Below are 24,796 nucleotides of genomic sequence, written 5' to 3' on the forward strand. Positions count from 1 at the left end.
ATGCACGCCTCTAACTTCAGCTGGATCTTTAACAACAGATATTTTATATTTTCCTCTTCAGATTCCTTTCCTAAGGAGAGAAGGACTAGAGCTACAGATCTGGGACTCATGACTTAGGGACTATTCTAAACTTCTACCACTCTTCTCAAATTCTCTTTTCCAGGAGATAATCTTATCCCAGAGAATAGTGATGCCATCATAACATGCATTCTAAATTCCATCTCCTCCTAAACATGTATTTCTTTCTCTTCCTAACTCCTGTCTTAGTAAAAGTATTCTCTTTTTTTTGTCCAAAATTAATCTCTCTTCTTGTGTACTGATCCCATCCTCTTAAGTCTCTTTCAGAATATTGCTCTGTCAGCATTTCCTCTTTCTCATGTGTTCTCATCTTTTCTTTTCTAGCGTCTCTTTTCTCTTCAATATATGAATGTTAGGTGGTTACTAACTTTTAAAAAATCCTCCTGCCTGTATTCTAAGAATAGCTGGTTTTAGATACCTTCACAGAAAAACTTCTAGTTATTAGCAATACTCCATTATCTCTGTTAGTTCTTAGCTCAATGCAATCTGATTGGGGACACCTTAGGCCTTATAGTTTCTTTTACCAACAACAACAATAATCTAATTGCCAAAGACATTGGGCAGGTTTCAGCTTTCAACTTGACTTTGACATGGCATTTGACAATTCTGATGACTCTCTTCTTTAAGTTGTCCTCTTTGGTGTGACTTTTTCTCCTCGGCTTCTCTCTACTTGTTACTTCAAACCTACTTTTCTGCGCAATTGTTTCCTTCTTGGTGAAAAATTACTAATCTGTATCTCCCTCTTCCCTGTGCAACAAATCCAACTACCCACGTGGAAAAGGCCAACTGAATGTGTCACACACATCTCGAATTCAGTATGCTCAAAACTGAGCTCACTATATTTTCCAGCCAGCCTGCTTCTCCCAATGTGTGCCTTTTCTTAGTAAATAACACCATCCTTCTATTCATCCAAGTCAGAAACCTGGGACTTACCCTCAACTACCCTTTTCCTTTTTCCCCACATTCACTCACACATGAAAATCCTTCTGCATATACCTCTTAAATTGTCTATCAAATTTTTCCCTCCTCTCCATTCCAATGGCCTCTTCCTTGGTTCAGGCCCTCGTCATTTCACCTTAACAGGATGCCCTCCCTATCGTCCCACTTCCCTCCAACCCATCCTCTATGTGACAGCCAGCTTCCTGAAAGGTAAATTTGTTCACACTAGTCCCCTTGGAAGGTATTCATCATCTCTGTGCTCCGACTCCTGCCTACCTCTCAAGCTCATCAGTCACAAACTCCCTAGACCACCCCAGGCTTTGGCCATAACTGTATTTCTCTGAACAGGCTGGGATATTTTTATACTTTGGCATGTGCTGTTTTCCTAACCTAAAATGCCTTTTCCCTTGACTTCATGGCATACTCCATACATCCTTAAAGGTTTAAATTGAGAATTTTCTATGTGAAGGCTTTCGGTCTGGCGGTATTGTAATCACTCTCTTCCTTGTGACTCCATTTAAGGCCTGCATGCATATATGCCCCATATATGGAACCTGCCTCACTGTATTGTGATGCTTGCAGGTTCTTCCTCCCTACAAGGTTACATATTCATTGAAGGCAGAGACTATGAACTTATCACAGTGCCGGGCACACACATGGTGTTTGCTAAAAGTTTGTTGAATGGTTTGAATTAATTGTCATACCACTGGGTCCTTTATGGTATAAATTAAATACTTGCTGTACATGACCAATCAGAGTATAATACTAGAGTGTAAAGGACCATGTATCTGTCTGCCATGAGAGTCGGGTAGAGTGTCATTCTGAGAGGATCAAATTCCTTTTCTACAAACTAGAAGCCCTGTGTGATCAAATTGTTTCCTCCCTTGGGTATAAAGTGGTCAGAATCCATCCATTATCACTGATGGGCCAAACGCCCTTGTGGCTGGAGGGGAGCCGTATCAAGTTGGTTTCTCCCTGCCCAGCACCTCCACCGGCGCAGTAAGGGCTGTACAGGTGGCTCTGGGCCACCCGCCCTTTCCTTCTCATCTTTCCAGTAGACTTTGCTCTGGTCACTGATGGCCTCAGATGATGCCACGTCACTGTCTCATTATTATCTCTATCGCACCATTCCCAGATCCTTTGACTTCAATGTCGCTTCTCCCCTGTCTTACTCCGAATGTGGCTGGAGACAGACAAGAGGGGAGCCGAAACTCCAAGGGTCAGACTACGGGTAACGTGCGCCCAAAGGCCACCAGGTGACAGACACTCACCAAATCCCAGAGAGAAGATGGATTCCGAGGCAATCGAGACAGACGAGTCCGCTCCAACCTCTCAATCCTTGCCTTGCAGCAGCAGGCACGGCACCCTCTCTAGGCCCTGGCCTGCTGTGGTCACTCAACCCTAGCGGTTGCCCAGGAAACGCGCTCAGCCTCGGGGCGACTTCTGGGTGGGGAGGGCGTGGGAGGGTGGGGAAAGCAGTGGCGGACCGTTTCTGGATCACGTGGCGGCACCCTCCAACCAATCAGCAGAAGTCGGGATCCACCCGGAAGACCGGGCTGGTGCTGCTTGGAAACTGGCGGGGTGCTTGCGGCCCGCGGGTCTGCTCACTTGCTGTCGCTGGGTCAGAGGGCGGGACTGGAAGCCGTGGGTTGTGAGCATCGCTGCGAAGACCTAGTCGTTGCCTCCTCGAGTCCCTGCTCGTTCTCATTGAAAATCCTTGAACCTCAGGGCCTGGAAACCCGCAGGCTCGGTGGGTTGGAATCCCTAAAACACGGCGCTGTGATGTCACAAGGATGCCCGACGTGACAGTCCCTGATCCCCAGCGGCGTGGCCCCCTTTTGCAGCCCGCGACCGCTGCCTTCCCTGAAAGCAGCTGAGCGCTGCACAAAGCCGCCGAGCGCCCTGCAGCCTAATGGAAGGGCAGCGCGGGCAGGCGCCTCCCAGCCCCGCTTCGTACCCTGAGAAATGGGCCCTCCAAGTGTCTTCCTGAATTCTTGTTTTCGGACAACCTTTCGAGGGTCGTTTAAGTATTCTAAAATGTTCAGGAGGCAAAAAATATTTACAAAATAAAGTAAAATTGAAAGAGGGAAAAGGAGGAACTTTTAAAAGAGTGGGCAGAGGAGAGGGGCTGAGGAATGAATGAACTTCGTTAAAAGCAAATGGCAGCTCTCCTTTCCTTCTCCAGATCTGCTCTGTCCAGCGTGGTAGCCACTAGCCATCGCCACGTGTGACTTTTGAATACCTGAAATGTGGCTGGTCCGAATTGAGATGTGCTGTCAAATGCACATTCTATTTTGAAGACCTATTATAAAAAAATAAACTATTTTTTTGTATTGTTTACATGCAGCAATAATATTTTTATATATTGGGTTAAATAAAAATGTATTATGAAAATTCCTGTTTCTCTTTGCTTTTTAAAAGCGGTGATTAGAAAATTTTAAATTACATGTATGACTTATGTTTCTGTTGGACAGCGCTACCATATTTTTTGTGGTTTAGTAGGTTTGTGTAGAATATGACATTAAGTTCGTACAAAACAGTGCCTGTAGTGCTCGTTTCCATCACCAGGTGGCCACCTCATTCAATAGACTATAGTTTTAAACTGTATTCTCAAGAAAAATATAGGAGTGAAGATTTTAAAAATATTTCCATCAATCTAACAACTACCAATGAGTCAATATATTTGTCATGGTTCAATTAATATTGACTGTTGTGAACATATATAAACATAGAAAAAGGTAAGTTTTTCCTCTACATTTTTGTTTGTTTGTTAATCCTCACCAAAAATATTGTTTACATTGATTTTTAGAGAGTGGAAGGGAGACAGTGAGGAGAGAGAGAGCAACAGTGATGTGAGAAAGACACACCAGTTGCCTCCCACATATGCCCCGAGGTGGGGGTTGAACCTGCAACTCAAGGTACATGCCCTTGACAGGGAATTGAACCCTTCACCCTCAGTGCAAAGGTTGACACTCTAACCACTGAACAACACTGGCTCCTCTATATTTTTTATTTCACAGAACTTTTAGTTTTCATGTTATTAATTAATTAAAAACAAATTAATTAAAATACTTGTTGTTTCTTTATGGGCTTAAAACAAATACCAAAGAAATTTGATACATAACTGTACTTTTAATATTATCTTCTCTGAAAATCTAGTTGAACAAGATGACCTATCTGCACAAATTTTTACCTTAGCATATCAAGACTAGATAATAACAGTTTAGAGCACTAACCTTTTAGATTAAAAAGTTGGCTCAGAAATCAAGTAGTTGAATTATGTGCATTAAGCTTTTCTTTTGGGAGGGGATGCAGGTCTTTTGGATAAAAGTATAGTAATTGCCATAGTATAGTATTAGAAATCTGTTGTGACTTTCCTACCCAGTACAAGACTGGGAGAGAGCTAACACACAGCAATATATATATATCTACACTAATAAAAGACAAACATGCAAATTGCCCGTACCTTTGCTACGCTTTAAGCCACGCCCACCAGCCAATCAGAGCGACTATATGCAAATTAACCCAACCAAGATGGCGGCCAGCAGCCACGGAGCTGGAGCAAGCAGGAGGCTTGGTTGCCCCAATGATGGAGGAAGCCAAGGCCTGCCGAGGCCTGCTCTGAGCTCCACTCAAAGCAACAAAGTTTCAATTATAGAAGGTAAATAAACCCCAGATACCTGCTTTCAGCTGGCAGTGGCCATGGAGCTGGAACGAGCAGGAGGCGTGGGTTGCCCTTGGTGATGGAGGAAGCCAAGCTTCCCTTCCTGCCGAGGCCTGCTCTGAGCTCCTCTCAAGGCTACAAAGTTTCAATTATAGAAGGTAAATAAATCCCAGAATAAAAAAGAAAAAAAGGAGAGGCTGGGAGCTTCCATCGCCAGGGGGCTGGGCCAGCCTGAAAACAGCCATCAGCCCTTCACCCAGGCTGGCCAAACCTCCATGGGGTGAGGGTCCCCACTATGGGGGGGGGGCTTGACCAGCCTGCAAACAGCCATCAGCCCCTCACCCAGGCTTGCCAGGCACCCCAGTGGGAACCTCCACCCTGAAGGGGGTGTGACCAGCTGCAAACATCCATCAGCCCCTCACCCAGGCTGGCCAGGCACCCCAGTGGGACCCCCACCCTGATCCAGGACACCCTTCAGGGCAAACCAGCTGGCCCCCACCCATGCACCAGGCCTCTATCCTATATAATAAAAGGATAATATGCAAACTGACCCTAACAGCAAAACGACTGGGAATAACTGGTCACTATGACACACACTGACTACCAGGGGGCAGACGCTCAATGCAGGAGCTGCCCTCTGGTGGTCAGTGCACTCCCACAGGGGGAGCTCTGCTCAGCCACAAGCCAGGCTGCCGGCTGCCAGTACAGCGGTGGTGGTGGGAGCCTCTCCTGCCTCCTCAGCAGCACTAAGGATGTCAGACTGCAGCTTAGGCCTGCTCCCCGCTGGCAAGTGGACATCCCCCAAGGGCTCCCGGACTGCCAGAGGGATGTCTGATTGCCAGCTTAGGCCCAATCCCCTGGGGAGCAGGCCTAAGCCAGCAGGTGGTCATCCCCGAGGGGTCCCAGACTGAGAGAGGGCACAGACCGGGCTGAGGGACCTCCCTCCTGAGTGCACAAATTTTTGTGCACCGGGCCTCTAATATATATATATATATATATATATATATATATATATATATATATATTGCTAATTGTCCCTCCAACTGTTTGGTCGCTACGACATGCACTGACCACCAGGGGGAAGATGCTCCAACTGGTAGGTTAGCTTGTTGTAGGGCTGGGACTGGGTGAGACAGGCTGGACACACCCTGGAGCCCTCCTTGGGTCCCTCCCCAGCCCTGATCGTGCACCGGTTGGGTCTCTTGGCCTGGCCTGCACCCTCTCGCAATCGGGCACCCCTCAGGGGATGTCAAAGAGCCAGTTTTGGCTGGATCCCCACAGGCCAGTCCAAGGGACCGCACTGCACTGGGCCTCTAGTATTATATAAACAACTTTAAGAATGTTATTTCTAGGTTAAGCTCAAGGATTTGACCAGCCAACAATTAAGTTAGAGTTTCTGTAACACTGGTGATTTGCCAAACTAAAGCCTTTGTCCTGAGTAATTCTTAAAGGAAGAATGTCATTAACATATTCCAGATAGTATTTGGAGCAAAAGTCGATTACAGTTAAAAGCCATAGGGGGAATACAAAAAGAGTGATCAGTCTCGTTAATCTCCTTTTCTCACTTTAAAATTTATGATATAGTTTTATGTGTCTATTCAAGAAACAATGGAAGTTGAAACCACTAAAAATCAAACTAAATAAACATTGTAAGTGAAATAAGACTTTGTTTCACTCATCTCTTTCTTTGTACTCCTAGACAAAGGACAAACATATAAATGTAATCTCTTATTTATGGGTAAAGGTAGCTCGAATCTGAAAACAATTGGGAAGGTTTATTTCCACTGAATGTAACAAATTAATGGTCACTGCCTGATTTAAAGAGGATTGTTTAAACAAAATAGAGGTGACTTTACAAACCTAAATAAGAAAATCTTGAGTTGCATAATAATTTGTTAATTAAAACCTTTTAAATTGATAGTTAAGTTTATTTCCCCCGAAGCTCTATGCTTATTGCTAGAGAACTCTGGAGACTTTCAGATTACAATTTGGCTTTGGAATGCCTTTAAATTTAATTCCAGAGAACCAAAAGTCTGGAGACTTCAAATGCTAATTTAATTTTTTTATTACTGTTAACATTAGATCCTTATGCAAATGAATACTTTCCAGTTAATGATTTTATTAGATTATCTGTGAAAATTCTATGTCACACATTTGAATTTGATACATCACACAAAGAATGAATGCAGCACAACTTAGGGTTTACTTTGACAGAGGAAGAGAGAATTATGTGGCACTTCTAAAGTCATCAGCAGAGGGCCTCTTATTGTCTGGCACTGAATATATATCATTCAATTAAAGTTAGGAATTGTTCTGAGGTAAAGATTTTTTTAACATTTTTATTGATTTCAGAGAGAGGAAGGGAGAGGAAGGGATAGAAATATCAATGATGATAGAGAATCATTGATCAGCTCCCTCCTGCGCACCCCCTGCTGGGGATGGAGCCTGAAACCCGGACATCGAACCTTGAACCGTTGTCCTCCTGGTTCATGGGTCAACACCCAACCACTGAGCCACATGGGCCTGGCTCAAGTTTTAATCAGACCAACAGAATGCTATTTCTGATGGGTCTATCTAAGAAAGTTAAATAATCTTTGTCCATGATTTGTTGATATATAATTAGTAGCTTTTCTTAAAAGGCGAGCAGAATGGAACTGTAAGAGGCACTAACTCTCAGACAATAAAACCTCCTCATTTTACCGGCCCATTTATATTTGCATTTAGCTCTAAGGAGAAAATTGAGGGACAGTGAATTTAAAAAAAAAAATTTTTTTTTTGAGAGAGAGAACATCGTTTTGTGTGTTCCACTCATTTATGCATTCATTGGTTTATGCTTGTATGTGCCCTGACCAGAGGCTGGAACCCGAAACCTTGGCATGTCAGGATGACGCTCTAACCAACTGAGCTACCTGGCCATGGCCTAAATTTAAGCGGAGGTGATAGTCTTACTTCGCTAAAGAGCTGACCAGTTCTTTGTGTGGAGAATTCTTTCCTCTTTCTCTCCTTTTCTGTGTGTCTTTTACTTATACTGCAGGCTCAGAAAGGTGATTGTATTCCTCAGCCACAACACATTATCATCATCTGTCCACTTAAGGTCCTTGTTTTATTTTTATCTCCAATTTTTTCTCCAGTTCTACCCCCACTCCAACCACAAATCTAATGTAGCTTCTAAATCTTGATTTACTCATTTATCTTTGAACGTGTCTTTGTACATTGTCTTGATGTGTCTGTTAATACGGCCTTTACTAGATTAGCCTGTTCCTTAAATTCTTCGGCTGGGTGCTGTCAATGCCCTCTTTTTGCCCTGTCTTCTGTATCTCCTAACCCCGTCTGTCTTAGCTCTTCTAGCACTACGCCTTGCTGCAAATACCCAACCAGCTACCTTCTAGTATTAAATGCTCCCAGCTCCACCAGTTTCTCTGGGTTCTTAGGTATAAACACTTCTCCCTACCTTGCCTATGGCTAGCTGCTCATTGCTGTCTCTACTTGGCCTAGCCTACTCTGACCTTGGCATCAGGAGAGACTTAAAAGCAAAGAATGGACCTTTGGCTTCATCTTTGGACAATTTGGTGGTATTCTTTGTTGCAATAGCTGGTTTTTGTTATTATTGAAAACATGGCCCTCTTCCAAATAATGTCCTCAAGCTTTACGTTGCTTTAGTGGTGATCAAGAACTTCCTCTCGTATAGCATATAACTTTGGCTGGGTGGTTGGAAGGGGCAACGGATGGAGAAGGGTAAACTTATGGAATAGATTTGTAAAAATGCCGAGTCAGGGCTGAGTTAGGAAGGATGCTGCTACTGTTATAATTTTCAAATTTTAGCAGATGTAAGTATAGCTTAAGGTGCTTATTTAAATTACATATGACCGAGCCTATTTCCAGTGGATCCAGCTCATTAGATCTGGGGTAGGGCCCGGGAACAAGCATGCTAAGCTAGAATGCCAAGTGAGTCTGATGTAGCTGGTCTCTAGCCCAGACTTTGAGAAAATATTCCTCTGTGGTGTGTTCAGAACATACGCTTGGGGGAGGAAAGACCCTAATAGTCTGGGTGTACTAGAATAGATGCAGGATGGATCATCTTTGTGGTCTTAAATGCCTTTTAGGTCTTTTATGGCGCTTGGCTTATTTTCCTTAAGCATTTTGGTAAGCTTGGCAGTCAGGATGGAGAAATATGGAAGGAATAATATATAGATATTATCAATCTATCTCACAGTATTCCACAAACCCCCAGAATACTAGAGACTGTTGGAGTTTAGTGGCCTGCCCCAACCATGCACATCATTGAATGTAATGAGGGGAGATAATTCCAGAGAATTGACCTTTACCATCTCATATTTGGATTGATTCAGCTCAGCAGAGAGCCCATATTGCTAGCAACAATTCAGGATTTTATGAGTGAATAGACCAGGTACCTGGAGTTGTGTGACAGTCAACCAGAATATGATTGTACTCCAATTCAACATGTTCCAAAAGATAGGTTGCCTCAGTTGGGGCACTGTAACAGACTGGTTGGAAGAAAGTCTCAGAGGACTTGCATCATTGTATTCTGGGAGGGGTGAACATACCCCATCACAACTGGGGCTCCTAGAGCCAGGAGGGTAGCTTCAGTGGTACTGCAAGTGGACTGGAAATTTTGATACCTCTAGCTTATCTCAGGAATGCTTTTCTTGGCTGTTGGTTTCTGGAGAGAATCCAGGAAAATAACAGGCCCTGCTAGGAGAACAAAATCTCAGCTCTGAGGCAGACCACAACTTGTGAAACCTGTAGTAAAAAGTGGCTTTTATAATACACTCAGGGTTACAGTCCTTTAGTGATACTGAATAGTTCTCATTAGTAGCTAATTCTCAACGTTGACCCCCAATGGTTTTCATTCCAGTGGGGCAATGAGGGCTGCTGCAGTGTTTGGCTCCTGGGGATGCCACATAGAATGCAATGAGCATGGAACTTTATGGAACAGTTTCAATATGGTAACATGGGGGGCAATATTAGGCAGACATAGATGTGGTCCCTAGTTATCAGCCCAATTTTATAGTTCCTGAAACTTCTTAGGTTGGTCAGACTTGCTGGAAAACTGTAGGGGGATAGATGCAGGTGCTGGGGTTGCTCCGTGATGCAATTAATCCTTTGGGAGGGGCCTCATTACACAAGAACTGATTTTTCCCCCACTCCCTCTCTCAACTTGGGGCTTATAAATGGCATAGTGGCCTCCCTGCCCAAATGCAAAGTGCAAGAGAAAGTTGGAGTCAGGTTAGCCTAAGTATATCAGTTTAAGATGGTCCTCAAGGAAGCCACCAAGTTTGAGAATAATTATGCAAATACCTGAGCTAGTACTTAAGGGGCGCTGAATCAGCTCCAATCTTTAGGCATATAATCTGGAGGGAACCACAGCTCTTTCCACTTAGATGGCCCAAATAGACTGACTATTCAGAACTCCCTTAAACTCATTATCTAGAGTGGTTTCATTCCATTCCAAACTGAGTTAGCTAAATTAAATGAGCAATCCGGGCCAAGACTAAGTTATAGCTCTGTTATTGACACTGAAGCTTCCATACCCAACCACTACCTTTAAGCATCTCTCAAAATTCACCCCAGTTAAGCTGTGGATTCCCCATAGCAGCTGAGCAGGAGACTGTGTTTATCATCATTGGCGATTTTAATCTCTAACCCTCTGAAGAGGTGGTTTATGAGGTCTCCAAACTTCATGGCCTCTGTGCTGAAATATTTCAGGCTTCAAGGCATCTGTGCTTTACAATATTTACAGATGTTATGACCTTCCACATGGCCTTGGTATTCCCAAGTGGTACCCCTCTATGCATATTGGGGGTTAAATGTGCATAGTAGGCAGGGATTGACAAGAGCAAGAGGTTAACTTCAGAGCCTGCAGGTGCCACAGCTGCACAAAAGCCTCTATCTATCCCGTGGGTGACAACTGTAGAGAGCAGGATGCCAAGGGGAGGAGAGCTAGTGGCTCAGGTTTATCTGGGAAGTGGGTGGAGAATTGCAAGGTGAAAAGGGGCTGAAGTGACACTACAGGAGGCCAAGTCACCAGAGGTGAAGCCACATCTGAGGGAGAAACCAGGACAAGAAGGGATTGAAAGCTGGAGTCTAAGCCACTCTATCTCCAGAAAGAAAATATGGGTCAAAGCCAGGACCCAGGATATCACAGGATCTGGAGGAGCCTGGTGGAGACTCTGGCTTGATCTCTCAGGGCTGGTGTAGAAGAGATGACTTTGCTTAAAGGATCCTCAATGTGTCTTCTTCTAGTGAAAATCCTCACACTGCATTCATTTATTTAGCCATTATATATTAAGTATCTACTATATGCTACATAAAATGTGCATGTAAATCAGTGAAAAGGAAGAAGTTTATTTTTACAGGATCAAAATAACTCCTAGTCAACCCGTATTAGTCCTCACAACGCTCTCTCACAGCAGCACTCCTGGCAGGGGGCCCAGCTGGTCTGCCCAGCACTGCTGTTTGTTTTTTTGTTTTGTTTTTCAGGTAGCAGAATTTGAAGTTAGGCATTAGAGCGGCATTGCTCATTAAAAGGCATACATGAGCTTTTCTTGATGCAGTCAAATGCATAATCCTTGTCTTCCTCCAGTCTACTGGCAGCCTGTAGTGCTCCTTTTATGAATTGATCCTTGATGCTTAAGATAACCGTACATGTATAATTTACAAGCAAAACTTATTAGTATCTAAAAGGTGCGAAAATTAACTAAATAAAAGATGCTGATGACCTTAGAGACTTTTTATATAACTTCTTTTTTCCCTAGAGAATTCCGAAAAGATGAAAAAGCTCAAAGAAAAGAAATATTTTCACAATCTTAGGGATAACTTCTGTTATAATACAATCTGCAAGATTCTTGAGCTTGTTCATGGTTTGCTGAAATGTATTCAGCCTTGGGGAAGTTAAGCATCTCCCTCTGAGGTCAAGGGCCTATGATTACATTCCAGTGGCTGTCCTCCCAGGCCAATATGGAGTGCTGGCCCTAGTCTTCTCCCCTTATCAGAATGTAAGCTCAGCTTAGTAAAGCTGTCTGATAATTCACTATGAGGTATGATACTTCTATGAATGCCGAGTTCTTTATTTGGAGATGCTGCCATTTACAAAAGTACTGACCTGCCAGATTTATAAAGTCAAAATGTTGAACTTCCAATACTAGTGACAGGCTAGAGTAGAAACAATATTTGACAGGATCTTCCTAACATCTTCACAATTAAGCTGCACAGGAAGCCATGATTCTGTTGAAGAGTAACATTTTTCCAGAGGATCAGCTAGACATTCTGCAGAGCACTTGTTTCTATCCATAAGATAGTTGGCCTCTTGCCGTTAAAACAGAAAGCATCCTTTGACTGATGTTCTAGGGTGTTATGCCCATTTCAAGGAGACAAAGTTTGATTTTTTTAATTGATTATTTTTCAAGGGAAACGAAATAGACCCAAAGTGTTTCTTTCTCTTTATTGACTTTGTGCAGGTATCCTGGATTATCTTCATGCTAAGGACTTTTGTTTGCAACTTTATCTTAGGTTATTTCCCAGTCACGATAGTCTTATCCTGATTGATCATGGCCTTAACCAAATAGGGCTGCAATGGAATAGATGACCAGTGACTCAGGACAGTTCATAAGTGCATGCAAGCCACAGAATTTGTGTGGTTCTATCTGTCCTGTGACACCAATGTCCAAACTCATATTATGGTGTACATGGAATTATAAATATGGCCTGGCTCTCAGTCCTTTCATGTAAGCATTTCCCTCAATTCTCCTTGGAACTCTCAGGTAGACTTAAGCTTCTACCAAGTACTGTTTCAGATCCCCACTTACAGTGGAGTTCCTGCCTAGTCCCCAAATTTGATGGAAAGGCAGATTTATGGATAAAGAAATCCAAAAAAGGAGAGAAAGAAAACAATTTCTCTTTAGATCAGCCTAATACCCCCCACTCCCCCAACATCCCCACTTCCTACACACAGACATACACACATCGCCCCCCCAAAGACTCCAGGACCTAGAATTTTCCTCATATTTGTCAGACCTGAAGATTAGGCCTTGCCACTTCATAAAGATGACAGATTCTTGGAAGATGACATGACACTTTTCTCCAGGAGACATTAGGGTCATATGAATAAGGCCAGAGCCCTTTAAATTGGAACTAACCCCCAGAAGCATGAGTCAGCCACTAATAGTGGTTTCAGTCCTATGGAAGAAAACACTATTTTTTGCTGAAGCGCCTACTGAGCTGTCCAGGGTTCTGACTTTACAGGGTATCAGTATCTTTCCTGTCCTTGGTCTTGAAGCTGGGGTTTTGCTTTAAATTCTGAATACTTTGAGTGTAGTCTACGAGCACTAAACTTGACTACCTTTGTAGTTTACCTTGAGCTCTGCTGAGCTGGGCTCTTGTTAATGACATACTGAACACAAACTGAGAATGTGATTGCACTGTGTCAGGACTTTTAAGGTGGAGAGCATGAGGTTTAAAGTCAGACTTAGGCTTTAGTAACAGTTGCATTAGCCATGTGATTTTAAAGAAGTCTTTGAAGATTTTTTAGAGCCTTGGTTACTCATCATCTCTGAAAAATAGAACGTGAAGCATAAATAACAAAAATACAATGCAAAGAGCATTTAAAAATGTCTGAGAAAAAAGATTTGACTGGAAAAGTATAGAACTGGACATGAAAGGCAATTCACAAAATAATAAAGACAAATTACCTATAGAATATATACAAATTAACTCAAAATTGACCAAAGACCTATATATAAGACATAAAACTCTTAAGAGAAAGCACAGCTGTAAATCTTTTGATCTTGGATTAGGCAATAATTTTTTAGATACAACACCAACACCACAAGTACCAAAAGATAAAATAGATGAATTAGACCTTTCTGTGCTAGCAAAGGACACCATTAAGTAAGTGAAAAGACAATCCACAGAATGGGGGAAATTTTGCAAATCGTGTGTCTAATAAAGAGCTTGTATCCAGAATATAGAAAGAACGTTTACAACTAAATAAAAAAAGACAATAGCCCAAATTTTAAAATGGGCATAGGATTTCAATAGACTTTTATCCAAAGATGATACACACACACACACACACACACACACACACACGGCCAATAAGCACATGAAAAGATGCCCAACATCATTAGCTATCAGGGAAACACAAATCAAAACTACAATGTGATATGACTTCACACCCACTAAGATGGCTGTAATAAAAACACACACATAGCAACAACTGTTGGCAAGGATGTGGAGAAATTGAAACCATTATACACTACTGGTGGGCTTTTTAAATGAGGCAGTTAATTCGGAAAACAGACTGACAATTCCTCAAACAATTAAACACAGAGTTTCCATATGAGCCAGGAATTCTAATCCTAGGTATAACCCAAGATGAAAGAAAAAATGTACACAAACTTACACACGAACACCTATACCAGCATCTATATATAAAAACCCTAAACGACTGGAACAACTGGAATGACTGGAATGACCATTTGCTATGACATGCACTGTGGAGGCGGGGCCAGCCAGCCAACCTCCTGTGACCTTATCCCCCCTGCTGGCCCCAGACCCAATCAGCTCCCCTACCCCGATCAGGGGTGGGGCTGGCCGGCCAACCTCCCACTGTCTCCTCCCCCTGGCCAGGCCAACCCCCACCTGTGCACAAATTTGTGCACCAGGCCTCTAGCTATTTATAATAGCCAAAAAGTGGAAACAACCCAAATCTCTATAAACTGATAAATGGATAAACAAATTGTGATATCCATACAATGGAGTATTATTCACATATAAAAAAGCATAGAGTGCTGATAAATTCTATGACATGGATGAACCTTGAGCACGTTATGCTAAGGGAAAGAAGCCAGACACAAAAGACACATAATGTATGACTCCATACATATGAAGTGTCCCGAATGGGCAAATTTCTTTTATAGATTAGTGATTGCCTGGGACTGGATTTGGGGTTGTGAGAGTGGAGAGTGACTGACAAGGGGTATGAGGCTTCCATTTGGAGTGATGAAAATGTTTTAAAATTGTGATGATGGTTACACAACCTCTACTTAAAACCATTGAATTATATACTTTAAATTGTATGCAAATTATATCTCAGTTACAGCTGTTATTTAAAAAAATACAAATTACCAAGAAGCACATGAAAAAATTCCTAATTCATCTTCAACTAAATAAAAAATTAGAATTACTGTGAGATACTATATCTCACCAAAATTTGGGAAATTGTGTGTGTGTGTGTGTGTGTGTGTGTGTATTACAGGAAATCTGTTTGTAAACTTGCAAAGCACTATTCAAAGGCAACCAATGTCTATCATGTCTATTTTGGTTTGCTTCTCAAGCTCAGAATATCTTTGTGAATTCAAAGCACAGAGAATTTAAGTTACAGACCTCCTAATTCATATACTTGCCCAAAGAATTAAAAAAATCTTTGCAGTTTTACTCAAATGTACAAATTAAGAAAACAAATCTGGGTTCAATGAAAAGCAATCAATTCTCTTCTTCCAACCCCTACTAGAGGGCATTAGAGGCTTTATCTCCTCGGGTGGCAGATGAAGTAACAGCAGCCACTCCCCGGGGACAGGAGGAGTCTGGTGTGTTCCAATGTGTTGTGACATCTGTGGGTGCTGCAGTGGCCCCCTGGAGAAAACACAGCTGTCTTGTGCACTGGCCTATAGCTTGTATAAATTAGTTTCAATTTAAACATTCTTTCACTGCAGTAGGAAATGGAGAACTTTTCCATATCAAATTCAAGAGCATCTATACTCTGTAGAAGAGTGAACAATATGTTGCAAAATGAGCTGAATTCCATATAGACAAATTAAGCCCTGAACCAACCCCACTCACAATGACCAGAGAAATTTGAGGCTTCAGAGCAAGCATGTCAAACTCACAGCCGGCAGGCCGCATGCCTCATTTGTTGCTTGCTTCAGAGTAAGTCGCACCTTGAGTCAAACAACTATCTTACTTAGAAGAACCTTTCAAGTATGTTTATCTATAAATAAGGTTTGTCTTTCAGAATATAGAAACTACTACTAGGCACAGACCAATGGTAACTGAATACAAGGGGATCCTTCCCTATCTAATTTGCTTTAAATGCCTGAAGTGTTTACTCTTGACTCTTTGATCTTCACAAATATAAATACCCAGACAGCTTTTACTATTATAAACCATTTTCTGGAAATAATTTGGCATGTACTATTATCTATAATAATAAAAGCATAATAGTGCTAATTAGACCGGATGTCCTTCCGGACCAAGCCAGGGCTGTGAGGGGAGCCCTTCCCAGGTGCCAGATGGAAGCTGGTGTTGGCAGCTGGGGTAAGGAAGGCCTACTCTTGCACGAATTTCATGCATCGGGCCTCTAGTATCTTAATAATATTCTTTACATTTGTTAATACACTTAGAACGCTCCCAAACCCAATGCCAAAGGGACTATTAAAATATCCAGGTTATAGTTGAAGAAACCGAGGCACAGAGCTATTAGGTAGCCTTAATATTGAGGCCAGGAAGGATTTCACCTTGGTTGAAGTTTGTTGCTTGTGGTGCTCTTCCTGCATGTCCCCACATCCGTGGCCCCATGATATAAGGTTTGGTCTAAGTTAAGACGCTAATGTTAAATAAATATACCATACCAGATTCCTTCTTTTGAAACAAGGAACATAACTTCTTTTCAAAAAAGCAATAGATAAGAGAAAACCTGACAGTTCTTTCATCTCAACTCTTCTTGCTATCCTTCCCAAGTGCCAACCCTATTTGTTTCAAAAACATTTTAAAGCAATTCATAACTTAGAGCAGCGATTCTTAAGCACTCCTGTGGCATACTGGTGTGCCGTAAGAATTTTTAAAAATGCAATACTTGACTATTTAGTCAGGGGCACTGAACTCTTAGATTGTCAATTATAAAAAGTAACAACAGCTGCCCTGTGTGAATGAATCAAATTTATACCTATTGGCTAAAAATATATTTTTTGGTGTGCCACAGAATTTTAGTAATTAGTTTATGTGTGCCATGAGATGAGAAAAGTTGACAATTGCTGACTTAGAGTAACTATGCAAGCCCTGGCATTCCATCGTTGACTGTGTCTTATGCCCAGTCATTTTCAAATTAGTCAAGCTTTGTCAGTTCACAGAAGTGCAAATGTAAAATAAATAACACTTATAAATAAACATTGGTAATTTCAAACCATAGCATAAACCTGAAAATTTCTTCTCCCAGATGGATAATTATTTGTATACATCTGGAAGTGGAATCCGCTAAGTAAAGATAGCTATGAAAATTGCTTAAACCCAGACAGTGTGCACACCTTTTTCAGCAGAGCAAAATGGAGTCATTATCAAAATGAAATTTTAATTAAATTGGAAATGGAAATTTTCTTTTAAAATGGAAAATGTTAGTTTCCTTTAACAAGTAAAATCTAGATTTATTTAACTGCCTATTTCGTCCACACATTCTCAATTAGAGTATTGATTATTATCTGATGAAATATGGAAAATACATATTATCATATCCCAACACTCCTTATCAACTTAGGCATATCCCAAAACTCTTTATCAACTAAGAGGCTTTCATAGTTATTACAGTTCTTAAATGATGACTTTCATTAATGTTTCTCAGAGAAACGAAATAGCATTCTCCATATTATTTTGTATGTAACTAACTGCCTTATCATACCAATTTTCCAAGTTTCAGAACCTATCAATAACCACTTAAATATTACATCATTAGAGTTTCCTGGGTTCTTGGCATGTTATTAATAATGAAACTATGAGAAATTTCCTTCTGGTATTTCTAACACTTTAGGGCATTCTAAAAATAGATCTGAGAAGTCTCACAAGTGCCCCCTGATCACATGACAGGACTAAGCTCCATGGAAAGATGTCAGTGGAATAGTTTTTCATTTCAAAGGTTTCTTAAAACAGGCTCATTTTCCTATAGGAAGATTTTAAAAATCATGATGATTCATGATAATCAAGAATTTTTTGATGATTGTTGTTGGAGGGAATACATTTTTTATAGCTTTGTTGAGGTAAAATTTTTATATATATATAAATTGTATATATATATATATAGTAATAAAAGAGAAACATGCAAATTGGCCACACCTCTGCTATGCCCAAGCCACGCCCACCAGCCAGAGTGACTATATGCAAATTAACCCAACCAAGATGGCGGCCACGGAGCTGGAGCAAGCAGGAGGCTTGGTTGCCCCGGCGTTGGAGGAAGCCAAGCTTCCCGCCTGTCCTGGCCGGCTGTGGCCTCTGCTCAAGGCAACAAAGTTTCAATTATAGAAGATACATAAATCCCAGATATCTGCTTCCAGCCAGTCTCTACTGGGAGCGTGGGTGGCTGGGGGGCTTGGCCAGCCTGCAAACAGCCATCAGCCCCTCACCCAGGCTGACCAGACACCCCACTGGGGACCCCCACACTAAAGGGGCTGTGGCCAGCCTGCAAACAGCCATCAGCCCCTCACCCAGGCTGGCCAGGCACCCCAGTGGGACCCCCACCCTGATCTGGGACATCCTTCAGGGCAAACCAGCCGGCCCCCACCCATGCACCAGGCCTCTATCCTATATATTAAAAGGGTAATATGCAAATTGACTCTAACAGCAGAACAACTGGGAATGACTGGTCGCTATGACACACACTGACCACCAGGGGGCAGACGCTCAATGCAGGACCTGCCCCCTGGTGGTCAGTGCGCTCCCACAGTGGGAGCTCTGCTCAGCCACAAGCCAGGCTGCCGGCTGCCAGTACAGCGGTGGTGGTGGGAGCCTCTCCCGCCTCCTCAGTAGTGCTAAGGATGTCCGACTGCAGCTTAGGCCTGCTCCCTGCTGGCAAGTGGACATCCCCTGAGAGCTCACGGATGCTAAAGGGATGTCTGACTGCCAACTTAGGCCCAATCGCCCAGGGAGCGGGCCTAAGCCAGCAGGTGGTCATCCCCCAAGGGGTCCCAGACTGCGAGAGGGCACAGTCTGGGCTGAGGGGACCCCCCTCCCCCGAGTGCACAAATTTTTGTGCACCAAGCCTCTAGAGCAGGGGTCCTCAAACTACGGCCTGGGGGCCACATGCAAATACAAATATTGTATTTGTTCCCGTTTTGTTTTTTTACTTCAAAATAAGATATGTGCAGTGTGCATAGGAATTTGTTCATAGTTTTTTTTTAAACTATAGTCCGACCCTCCATTGGTCTGAGGGACAGTGAACTGGCCCCCTGTTTAAAAAGTTTGAGGACCCCTGCTCTAGAGTGTGTGTGTGTATATATATATATATATATATATATATATATATATATAAATATGTATAGGCACATACTTATAGTGAACTTGATACATTTTGACATATGTGTATATACCTGTGAGGCTATCACCACAATCAAGATAATAAACATGTTCATCATAATTTTGAAGATATCAGTAATGTGAAATTTGGTGATCACTAGATTCTCAGGGACATCTGGCACTAGTAGGCCATATTTATTGTCTATTGAGTGAATACATGTTCTCTAATTTATTGACACAATGTTTTTTGAACATTAATGTACTAACAAACAAAGACTGAGCAAAATTTAGGCTTTTAAGTTTCAGCCTTTTTTGAGGAATATCTGAATGCTGCTGAAGTTGAACACAAGAATCGACAGGTATGAAATCCTTCATATGCCTAGGGTGGCTTAGCAGCCCTCCAACCTCTCAGAACGTCAGCTCATGCCCCACCAGTTCTAAGAAGGAGCAGAGCCTATTCATCCACCCTCTGTGTGGGGTTGAACCTTATTTTTTTTCCCAATTACATTATTTTATAGAAAACTTAGGAAGAAAAAAAAAAGCACGTCTTGTTTGAAAAGATGGGTCTACATATGGGAATAATACTATATAAGGCAAGTCACTTCTGAGTTTCCGTTTTTCTGTCAAAAAATTTCCACCTTGGCAGAGAGAGCTGTAAAGAGGAAGAAAGAAGCAGGAGCAGCAAGCCTCCTGGAATGTCCAACTTCACAAATGAAACAGCAAAATAAATATACGCACAGGCAGCTTCTAATTTGTGTGGCTTTGGCTCAGTGTTTCTGAAAGGAAACCGTTGCTTTTTGTCCCATCTACGGCATCCCATTTGCCCTCAGTGCTGGTAGGAATGAGGTCTGGTAAGCTTTCTTCCCCGGAGGCTTTCCAGTCCTCCCACTACTTTCTGTGCTGTTCTGGACACGACCATTTAAGGACACAGCATTTAACCTCCATCCACCACCAACACCTGCACCTCCCCAAGCAGACCTGTCTCCTCCACAGCTGACAGTGGTCGCCCTCACAACTGTGGTCCTGAGGGTTCCAGCTTCCTTTCTTTGCCTCGACCCCCAGGACACCAATCCGGGCTGAACTTTGTGACTTGGAGGGCGTCTAGCCTCATCAGCCCCGCGCCAGCCGGGGGTTGTTGCTACCTGCGCGTCCTCTCGTCTGATTCCTCCCCAAATGACATTAAGATTCCAGTAGATTTGGCACGTCCGTAAGCGGGGCCTGCAGTTAGCAGGCCGGGGCTGCCGTGTGCCAAGGAAGACGCGGCCAAAGCAAGCCATTTCCACCTGCGTAACCACAGGCTGGGGAGTAGCGAGGCGGCTGCCCGGAGTCGGAGGAGGAGCGCAGGCGGCGGGCCGGGAGGAGGGGGCGGGGAGGAGGAGGAGCTGAAGCCGGGAGCGCGGCGGGCAGCAGCTCGGCCGGAGCGGCGGCGGCGGCGGCGCGGACACCGCAGCCTCCCAAGCCCCGAGTCCCGGCGCGGGCAGCAGCAGGGAGCGCCTGCCGGTCCAGCCACCGCACCTCCATCCCCCCAGCCGCCGTCGCTGCGCCCGGGACCGCCAGCCATGGCCGCGCCGCCGGATCCCCAAGAAGAGCTGCTGCCGCTGGCCGGCCGCGGGTCCCAGTGGTTTGGGGACCGGGAGGAAGGGGAGGACGAAGCGGTGACGCCGAAAGGGGCGAGGCCGGCGCCGCAGGCGGGGGAGTCCAGCCGGGGGCTGGGCGCCGGGGCCGGGGAAGCGGCGCCCGGAGAACTGGGCTCGAACCCCGCCCGGCCGCCCGTTGCCATGGAAACTGCATCCACAGGTAAGGCGGGCGGGCGGGCGCCGCATCCCCGCAAATGGCGTGGGGACCGGGCCCCCAGCCTGCCCCCTCCCCGCAGCGCCTCTGCACCTTCCTCGCGCTCCCCACCTTGAGCACCAATCTCCCCCACCCACCCACCCACCCCGCTGCGTCTCAGGGGGCTGTCAATGTTAGCGGATCCGTCGAAAACCTGAATTTCATTTTTCCAAAGACTTGGAAAGACAACAAAATACTATTGATTCTTTTATTTAATGATCATCATTATTCTGGCTGTTAAAATGGCCCTCAGAGGCAAACCGCAGCACCTGGTGCTGGAGTGCCTGTGTACAAGTTTCCTCCTTCGGCCAAGGGGTTGGGGCTGTTAGGGGCCTCTTGGCCGGTGGCCCCGATTTTGGGGGCGTGTTTGCAGCGTGCGCGCCAGCGACTGGGACGATGACAACAAAGCGGCAGGCAGACCCGCTGCCCCTTCCCCGGCTCTGTCCCGAGCCGAGAGGTGACTTTAACCGGCCCTTACCAGTTCCCTCCAATTGCCACACCCTACTCCCTCCCGGTCCCCCCTCCCATCCTTCATTGCTCCCTCTCTCTGCGCAGGAAACAGAAATCTCAGGGTGTGTATGTCTAATTCAGGAGGGACAGCGTTGCCAGAGGGCTGGGGTTGCCTTTCGGCCCAGCTGCCCGGATGCAGGGAACCCTGACTCTTGCAGGGAGCACTGAAACTTGCAAGCCCTTCAAGTGGCCGGCCTGGCTGTGGTGTGACCCCACTTGGGTGGTGAGTGGGCGAGGTTCAGCTTACCAGCAGTCTGGACTCTCCCGGGCTCTTGAAAATCGCCCTGGGTTCAGCCTCCCATGGCTTGACTCCCCCGCTTCCGAACCAGAGCGCCTGGGTGCCCAGAGGGGACCAGGGGGCCTGGGACATCCTGGCCCAGGGCTGCGGGAGGCACGTTTGGGGAGGATCGGGCCTGGGAGCGCTGTTTTTCTAGGGCCTGGGGAAGAGGGTGCTGTGTTGTGTGCTCTGAGAAGGCTTTGTTGTGGTGGAATGGGAGTGTGTAGTTTTGGAAATGTAGCTTTCCCAGGCTTGGGGTGGTGGGAGCTCCCAGCCGAGGGGAAAGGCGGGGGGACTGGCCTTCACACTCTTGGCAGCTGATTTAGGGGAACCCCTTTCTTAAGCCACCGCCTCTTACTGGTCGCCTGGCGTGGCCTTAGGCAGCTTTAACTCTGCTCCAGTACAAGATATGAGCTGAGAGAAGGAGGCTTGGGGAATGCGTTGAATAAAATGGCAACATTCTGAAGGGAAGAGAAAAAGCGACCATCTTACAAGCAAAAAAACAAAAAGAAAAGAAAGACTGAAATCTGAAAAACCCACTTGTCCTCTGTTAATTATTATATGAGAGGTTGGGGGTGGGGGGGGCGGTCAGGGGAGAGGATAAGACTAAGATGGCTGCCTAGCCTGTCTTTCTACTTCTTCCCCTGAGTAAAGTGAAAACAAAACTCTTCATCATCGCACACTAAGATGGCAAAAGGTAACAGGTAAATAAAGGTGCCACTTTTGTTGGGTTACCATTACCATTCTTTGATGAGGGTAGCTCATGGTTCAGAACCTTTATCCACCATCATCCAAGTAAATTATTTCTTTATAGACATGGCCTCCCTCCCATTAGTGTCTCCAGGGTTGGGTGAATTAGGGAAAGGAAGCCCCGTGCCCAGTGTTCGGTAACATACTATTCACTAAAATGAGTTGCTGTTTGTACAATGTTTAGAACATCTCCCACTGTCTCAAAGCAGGCATTTGCAGTTTTCAACATCATCATCATAATTATTATTGTAGAAATATTAGACTTTGTTAGCTGTCATAGGGGTTTCCTATCCTAGGCAACAAATACACTAACAAAATCAAACATGATGTTAAGTCGGGATGGGAGGAAAATGACGGGAGGGAACAGGAGCACTTATTTTATAGAGATAAAATCTTATAGCACATATTTATATAGAATTTTTTAGTTTGTTATTTCTGAAGGAATTTCTCATCTAACTGTCTTGTTTAATGTTTTAAACATGTATGTTTCTTATTTGGTAGACTGCATGGACTGTTATAAGAGACCCAGGTGCCAAAAATGATACCCAAGTAAATAACTAGATCTTGAAAAATACAAATAGAATCTGGGCCAGCTTTCTTGTCTGTTATCTTGGCAGTTCTGTTGCTATAAGCAAAGTCAGCAGGTGTATCTTTAACTTGATCAGACATAAAATCCAGTGGAAGCCTATGAAACACACTGTTTACCTTTTTAAGAGAATGGTGCTCTTTGGGACTCAAATCAAACTAAGAAGTAAATTAGATTTTGTCCTGATGCACTGTAAACAGATTTTGTTTCTTTTTCAGATGGAATTACACAATGTAAGGCAGGTATTGATGTTTTTAAAACTTTTTTTTTTTTCCTGAAAAACACCATCAATCATGTCATCTGGACAGAGATTCTATCATTTATTTTTAAACATTAATGGTAATTAAAGTTCTTAAAGAAACATTTCCAAAAATATTTTTCAGTAGTGTCCTAAAATGAATACGTGTTTAAACATCATTAAAGCCACACTATGACACTTCCAACAGTACTCCCATTTTTAGGTAGTCTTATTGCTTCTGTCCCTTTTGTGGTACAACATTCTTAATGAAAAGTAACACTTTCTTTGATTTTTCATGTTTAAAATTTATAATGGGCATGCAAAATGATGTCTGTTGCCAAGGGAACTGTTAATACACCACGTGTAGGCTACAGCGTGTTGGAGTTGTTAATCAGGAATCAGTGCCATCATCGAATAACTTTATACAAAGGATGTTAAGAGCAACTGTGGCTTTTTTTCATGATCTGTTATTCCTGGAAACTATTCAAGAGGAGCATACAATAACACAAGGATAGAAGAATGGCTCTTTGTTTAAAGGGAGAATTTAAAATAGACCATTTGATCAAAATACAGTGGTAAGAAGTTAACTCCTTGGCTGATTTGGAAATTAACTCATTGACTGCTTCATGCTTGGAGGGCAAAATAGAGAACAAAGTAGTGAATGGTGTAGAGAAATCAGTCCAGTAAGATTTGTTTCAGTAATATTGAGTTATAGATAATTTGACTTAAATTTCTAGATGATTGGTAAAAAAGAGATTTTCCTCATTTACCTTCTACTTGGACCACAGTGCACATAAATTTATATTTTTCAAATGATGACTGTGATACTCTATTAGAAAAACTATTCTTAGTCTATAATCATTTAAATAGCTTTCAGAATGATTATATATCTATGTTTATATCATTTAATACAATACACTGTACAATACACATTACCAATAATCTAAACTTCGTGTGGAGGTTGGATTGACTGTCTTCATTTGTGGATGTGTTTGATAGACGTATACACTTTTATTCGGAGTCATTCCCAGTAATCTCAATCTTCTGTCTTCTTTCATCTTTTGAGAAAACATCAGTTCTATTGAAATGGGAAGGAACACTTCATTTGCTTTTAGAATATATTACAGACCATATAAGAAGAATAAAAGAGTTTCTAATGCACTTTATTTCTCTGGATATAGCCTCTGGATATAATAAATAACATTTCTGGCAGCAAGTACACTATATATCCTTTCATATAGGGAATTGAAATTAGGTTAAATTAAAATGTAGAAACAGTCACATATCCTAAAATGCATAGATAAATTTTATCAAGGCTTCCAGCATAATTTCCTCTTCATGAACTTACTGTTCCAGGAAACTTATCCTGCTCATTGCTCCGCCAATATACTATAGGCCTTCCTGCCCCCTTCTTTTTTTTCTAGGCTGTCCATGTATGTCTTATTCTGAGGGCTTGGAGAAGAGTTGTGGATTATCTTGCTCAATATTTGGTCTATCCTGGATAGCACAGATTATGGAAAGTTTTTATTATCAATTCAATTTAGTCAACATTTATTGAATGCCTCCTTTGGGTAAGAATCTGTGCTAAACACAGGTTGTGGTTTCCTAGAACATGTGCATCTTTCTGTT

General features: G+C 43.3%; 2 protein-coding genes across 6 annotated transcripts in view; one reads left to right on the forward strand and one right to left on the reverse strand.

Annotated features, from left to right (window-relative positions):
- Positions 1–2,449, reverse strand: part of LRRC9 (leucine rich repeat containing 9) — an 87,744-nt gene extending 85,295 nt beyond the window's left edge. For all 3 annotated transcript variants that reach the window (XM_070403755.1, XM_070403753.1, XM_070403751.1), the window contains exon 1: positions 2,289–2,449. The gene's annotated coding sequence lies outside the window, so the exon portion shown is untranslated. The remainder of the gene's footprint in view (positions 1–2,288) is intronic.
- Positions 2,450–20,413: 17,964 nt separating this feature from the next.
- Positions 20,414–24,796, forward strand: part of RTN1 (reticulon 1) — a 180,178-nt gene continuing 175,795 nt past the window's right edge. Inside the window, exon 1 of one of the 3 annotated variants that reach the window (XM_070418958.1) lies at positions 20,414–20,773. In XM_070418958.1, the coding sequence (XP_070275059.1) occupies positions 20,536–20,773 (238 nt within the window). In that variant the 5' untranslated portion in view covers positions 20,414–20,535. Of the gene's footprint in view, positions 20,774–21,359; positions 21,379–24,796 lie in introns of those variants that run through there. The other 2 variants (XM_070418938.1, XM_070418947.1) reach the window with 2 other exon arrangements.

This window comes from Myotis yumanensis, unplaced genomic scaffold, assembly GCF_028538775.1.
Source record: "Myotis yumanensis isolate MYYU_CA2020_CCGP unplaced genomic scaffold, mMyoYum1.0.hap1 SCAF_1, whole genome shotgun sequence".
Taxonomy (NCBI): domain Eukaryota; kingdom Metazoa; phylum Chordata; class Mammalia; order Chiroptera; family Vespertilionidae; genus Myotis; species Myotis yumanensis.